Below are 6,353 nucleotides of genomic sequence, written 5' to 3'. Positions count from 1 at the left end.
TTAAAACCCTGCTGTCTTACCTCCCACATGAGGTTGTTGTTCTTGTACAGGTCGATGTGTTCGGGGGAGACCAGGCGTCCGGTGAACGGTCCCATCTCCGTCCCGGCTTTGATCCAGGTTTTAGAGAAAATACCCAGACCTTCTCCTGCAACACAAACACCGGGAATGCTGTCACACTGCTGCACTTTTACACGTAAAAGCTCTACATACACCCCACAAACCGGAGCGTTGCGACTGACGATGCCTTGTTGCCGAAGCAGCGCTACATTTCAAAGTCACGTTTACGGGATGGACGTGTGAAAAGAGCTAGAGAAGAGCAGTTCTGAGTCAGTGAGCCTGACTCCACCCTGGATAATCCAAACATGCGCCGATGAACGAACCTGGCAGCTGGTTGGAACACGCCCACCCAACCACAGGGGGGCCTGACTACGCTAACTTAGCTTAGCTCATGCTTCTGTGATGCAGAACTCACATTAGCTTACATTCACTCTGACGGAACACGTCCTGCTCTCGTTTCAAGTGTCACTATGGAAACCACACCTGAGCTCCGGCTAAGCTCTGCTGGAGCATCCGAGCAGCCGGCCGGCCAGACCAAAACTGTTTTCTTTTTTCTTTGTTTATATTCCAGACTGTTAATATATTAGGGCCAGGAGAAAAATAAAAATAATAATTTAGAGGAATATTTTTTTTTCATTATGCACTTCGAGAAAAAGTTGAAATGTCGAGAGAAAAAAGTAAAAATGTCGAGATTAATGTTGGAATACAATTTCAAGAATAAAGTTGAAATTTCGTGAATAAAGTCGAAATTTCGCCTTTTTTCTCAACATTTTGACTTTTTTCTCGAAATTGTACGTCAACATTAATCTCGACATTTCGCGTTTTTCTCAATATTTCAACTTTATTCACGAAATTGACTTTTTTCACAACATTTTGACTTTTTTCTCGAAATTGTACTTCAACATTAATCCCGACATTTCGACTTTTTTCTCGACATTTCGACTTTTTCTAAAGTGCATAAGGAAAAAAAAAATCTTCCTCCTCTAAAATATTATTTCTATTTTTCTCCTGCGTGGACCTAATACTCCTCCATAGACACTTGGGGATCAGATTGACTTTTGGATGCCGCCCCCCAGTGGTCGGTAGAGGAACTGCCCTCACGTTAGTAGCTGGACTCACCTCTTGGCTTCCACTGTCTCTCTGAGCCAGTTTACCAACACAAAACAACAAATAGAGACAATGTTCGGGGAAGGAAAAGCTCCCAAACGTGGACAGAAGGGATTACAATAAACTTTGGCACATTTTAAATTAAAAAATTCCCGGAGTAAGAAGAGAGAGCGGCCTCACCTGGGACTGAACTCTGGGCGATGATCACCTCACTGGGCAGCACCAAGCTGGACAGCTTCTGCACCTCTGGACACGAACACAGACAGAAACAGAAAGGACAATTATTATGGAAACTGAGAAAGGATCTGTAATTTGATCTGTAATGTATAAGTGGAATTTGTAACGCAGCTGATGTTTGTTTGCTGGCAAAATGTATCTGTGTCGTTTCAGCCCTATAGGCTGGAACCTTAGAGGTGTATGACACATTAACCCTTGTGCTGTGTTTGGGTCAAAATGACCCAATTCTTCTATCCTTCTTTCCTCCTGCCATGCTCTCTCCTTCCTTCTTCCCTTCCTCTTTTCCTCCTTTTTTACCTTCCTTTACTCCTTTTTCTTCCTACCTCCCTTCCGTCATTCCTTCCTTTATTACCTTCTTTTCTTTTCCTTCCTTCTTTCCTTATTTTCTCCATTCTTCTTCCCTCCCTTCTTTCTTTCCTTTTCTCCATTCCTTCCTCCTTCCCTTCTTTCCTTCCTTTCTCCCTACTTCCTTCCATCTTTTCTCCCTTCCTTCCTTATTTCCTTCTTTTCTCCTTTCTTCCTTACTTCCTCCATTACTTATTTTCTCCCTTGACCCAAAGACAGCACAAGGGTTAATTAATAACAATTCATTCATTCATTCATTCATTCATTCATTCATTCATTCATTCATTCATTCATTCATTCATTCACAACCGGGTCAGGCTCATGGTCTCAGAAACACAACCCGCTTCCTCTCTGCTGACTGGAGTTATTTCTGGGCATTAGCAGCTCTGCGGAGCTTTGTTGGCAAAGATCACCATCATCCCTTGAATTTTCCCTCGAGACCCCGATTCAACAAGAAGCGAGTTGGAAGAGAGTTGCGGGGGTTAAATAGCCTTTTCTCTCCTTCACTAGTCGAATTATGTTCACACAGCTGAACCTGCTGCGCAACGAGCCGAGAATAGACGCAAATCTCCATTTCTAACGCTCCCAGGAGACCCGGCATTCAGAGAAAAAAAAACAAAAATATCAGAGGAAAAAAGGAGAAAATGAAAGTGATTTTTCAAAAAGAAAATTCAACAAAGGTTAAAAAAAAAGAGTGTCCTCCTCGGTGTCACAGCTGCTTTCACGCTTCAGTCGGAGTGTGAAACCCGCAGTGACATAAAGGAGAAAAGATTTAACCCGAGATTAAAGAGCTGGAGGATTACCCGAGTTAAAAAGCAGAAAAGAAAACGAAGACAAGCCGCGGATTCAGTTCACACGACGGAGAAAAGGCGGACTGCGATCCCTAAACCTGAAAACCGCAGCAGAAATAAATCCGTAGAAACTAAACGGAAACATTCCCGCAGCCGGTTCAAGCTCAGATCTCTTCTTTAAAAATATTCCGAACGAATTTTACACGAAGCCGAAACGAATAATTGGTTTAAATGATTTAAAATGAAAATAAGCGCCGCATTGGGGATTCCGCGGGCCGAGGCGGGTCGGCCGCGCATCACACACCGCTTCCCTGCTCACACACTTCCAACAATCTAACAGCAATTAACAGATCATTCATTATTAGTTTAACTAATCGGGGTTAATTATTTTCAAATCGTGTATATTTTATACGGTTGTCCAAACTGAATTTAGCAGGTCTGATCGGAGGCTGATGAGTTTTAGGATGATTTATGAATAATAAGGAACGTTGCAAATCATTGTTTTAACATGTCAAAACGAACACATTTAAAGAGACTTTCAAATGTAACATTTATTCATTTTTCCGAACGCAGATCAGAGTAAGAAAATATTACATTTTTCTCTGTTTTTGTTTCCCATTAAAGAAGCGATAATAAATTAATCAAATTCAACTAAGTTAATGTAAATACACTTTTTTAAATTATGAGTGTGAATTCAGTCAATAAAATTGATCAATTGTGTATCTAATTATGTAGGCCTATTTATGATAAGTTCGAGGTCAAAATGTCTTTCTTCTCTTAGAAGCATTTCTGTATTTAAAATGAAGATCAGCTGAAAATGTTTATTAATAATTGAATCCTTATTATCGACTTGGAAACATTTAGATACATTTCCATATTCATTACAATGGTATTTAATCATTTCTATTACATTGTATGTTTGTTTTTTCTTTACGTTTCTTTCATCAGTAATTGTAATATTTTTATAATCTTAATTGTAATAGCCTCATATTAATTTTGAAATGGTTTTACTTTCACAGTTAATAATTGGTAACTTTATTTAGCCAGAATTTAAAGAAAAATTGACCTAATATGTCATGTTCTGGGTCTGTGGAAAGATCCTAGAGACAACTTCTGTTGTAATAGACGCTATACAAATAAAATTGAATTGAATATTTGTTTGACATTCGGAGGTCAACATGTATTTGATTAAATTTGACCGTTATTGATCACATTTCTCTGCCAGTGTTCTGGAATCCCGACGCAACATGCGTGCTTTTACCTAAATCAGCAGTCATGACAATAAAACTCCGTAATTATCCTCCGTAAAGGAGCAGATTTAGATCTGTCGAGTGAAACTATGGTGTTACTGATGGATTCGATAATTGATCCCAATCAGACGGTGGGTGATGGAGCCACTGACCTCCGGAGAAGGACTGCGCCAGCACCTCGGCGGTGAAGGCGGTCTTGGGGCTGCTGCTGGGGGCGGCGCGGTCCTCGTGCTGCTGATGCGGGTGGTGGTGCTGATGCTGCGGGTGGTGCTGATGCTGCGGGTGGTGCTGATGCTGCGGGTGGTGCTGCGGGTGATGCGGGGGGTGCTGCTGCTGCTGCTCGGCCAGGACGTGCCTCCAGCGGCCGTACAGGAAGCTGTGCAGGACGTCGGAGGTGATGACGTCCGCCAGGGAGAGCGGCTGCTGCGGCCTGAAGGCCGGCTTGAGGGCCAGCGAGGAGCCGGGCAGCACGGAGCCCATGCTGGAGGGGGGTGGGGGGTGTAGGTGTGCTGCAGGGGGGGTTCTGGTTCTGGTTCTGGTTCCACAGGTGAAGAGAAGATTCCAGAAAACTCCGAGCAGAGTTTGAGCCGCGAGCAGAAGTTGCGGGGAGCAGACAGCGGCTGCGGGAGAGTGGGGGGGTCTTTATACCGGAGGAGCCGCATCACCTCCCCGCGAGGGGAGGGGCCTCCGCCCGCCCTCGCTTGGCTCCGTGCACGGCTCTGTTTCTGCACTCAATTAGGCCGAAATGAGACGTCACGGCGGGCTGACCCCCAGAGCAGCGGCCCCTGCATGGATCCAGACACCCCCCACACCCCCCACACCTACACAGACCCCCTCACAGACCCCCAAAGCCCCCGGAGGGTCCGTTTAGTTTAGTTTAGTTTAGTTTTATTTAGCACATACAATAAAGATAACATCACACAAATAAGTGCAGTTAAAAGAAACTGTGCAGGGAGGAGCAAGCCAGCCAGTAGGCTTATGAGGAGCCCCCACCTAATAACATTTAACAATATAGTTATGAGGATACAAAATCATAAAATAAAAAAGTAATAATAATACATCATAAAAATTGCATGCAGAACATGAATGAAAATAAAATATTACTGTAGACCTATAAAGATATGATTATGAAAATATGAATATTATGCTATGAAGTACAAAAGAAACATTAACAGTGGGAAAAGCAAGAGCTTTCTTGGCTACACTGTTGAATTAAATGTTCTCTTGAGCGACTTTTGAAGATGGATAGGGACCTACAATTGTTTGCAGCTGCAGCTTCAGGGCTTCCCTCCATCTCAAGAAAAGAGATGCAGACGCCGTCCTGCTTTACGGGACCTCAGGATTCCACTTTCACTGCAGAGCAACGCAGACAGCCAACCATCCACCGTCTTCTTTACGCTGTCCAAGCTCCAATCTGTTAGACTTTCAGAAGAAAACAGGCCACATTTGTGAAGCTAAAGTAAAATTTCAAATTTCCAGGAGAGGGACTCACAATTTCTGACTTCATAACCCCCCCCCCAAAAATTTGAGATTGAAGTCCTTATTTCTGATTTAAAAGCTGTCAGACTGACCTGCAGGCAGAAAAAGACGAGCCGTCGATCTTTCATGGACAATCGAAGGTTCGGGCCCCCACTGCAGGCTGGAAGACAAACCTCCAGCCCTCAAGAGGACACCCTGATCCGGATCTGACTGGTCTGAGCTCTGCTCCTCGCCTGCTCCTGCACCGGGACACGGCGGTGGCAGCATCATGATGCGAGGAGCTGCGCCTGCAAGGAACCCCACTCTCTCTGAAGTCTAGACTAGCACTGCATCAGGACATGCCAGGAACCTTGGGAACATCCCAGGAACCTGCAAGTGGAGGCTCAGACACCCCAGAGCATGCGACAAGCAGGTGAGAAGGTTTTTGTTGATCAAATGCAGATGGGAGCGGTTCGTAGCGATGAGTGGACTCTGAGCGGGTGTAGGAGGTCTACAGTCACCGGGGATCACCTTCCTTTGGAGCAGCTGAACTGAACAAACTCAGCGGCGTCCAGATTTCAAAATCTACTCTCTTGATTCATAATTTATTTTTATTTATTTATTCATTTAAGCAAATGCGTGTGTTTATACAGTCAGTCTTTGCAGTGCATATTTCTGAAGCTTTTCTTAAAAATGTGTGATGTATAACGTCATAAATTATGAGGTTTTCCTTATAAGATTATATAATTTCTGAGTTTCATTTCTCACAAACTTGTAAAGTCAGAAATTATTATTTTTTTTTTTTTTACAAATATGTAATTTTACAAAGTCCAAATGTCACTTATTTATAGTCTAAATGAATTTCTTTCAGAATCTACTGCACTTTTTATTCTATTTCAAACATAATACATAAAAATGACACACATTATGTCAATATATAACATGTTTACATATATTTAGTCCTCTTCACATGCATTTGAGCTTCCAATTCACAAATCAAGTGTGTTTTCATTTATCATTGAAGAGGTTGGAGCTCCATCCCTCTGGACCCCCAGCAGAACCTCAGAGAACCTTCACATGGACCTTCACACCAAAACATGCAGGCGCT

The 6,353-nt window shown here is 43.1% G+C and overlaps 1 protein-coding gene across 1 annotated transcript in view; it reads right to left on the bottom strand.

The window, feature by feature from the left end:
• Window positions 1–4,267, bottom strand: part of LOC133451194 (PR domain zinc finger protein 12-like) — an 8,413-nt gene extending 4,146 nt beyond the window's left edge. Inside the window, exons 1-3 of the mRNA XM_061730160.1 lie at window positions 3,940–4,267; window positions 1,345–1,410; window positions 21–145 (exon numbers count right to left, since the gene is read on the bottom strand). Coding sequence (XP_061586144.1) covers window positions 21–145; window positions 1,345–1,410; window positions 3,940–4,267 — 519 coding nt within the window. The remainder of the gene's footprint in view (window positions 1–20; window positions 146–1,344; window positions 1,411–3,939) is intronic.
• Window positions 4,268–6,353: the final 2,086 nt, after the last annotated feature.

Source organism: Cololabis saira, chromosome 9 (genome assembly GCF_033807715.1).
Source record: "Cololabis saira isolate AMF1-May2022 chromosome 9, fColSai1.1, whole genome shotgun sequence".
Classification (NCBI taxonomy): Eukaryota; Metazoa; Chordata; class Actinopteri; order Beloniformes; family Belonidae; genus Cololabis; species Cololabis saira.
Note: the sequence above shows the minus strand (reverse complement) of the source record. Positions and strands in the feature narration are given on the sequence as shown.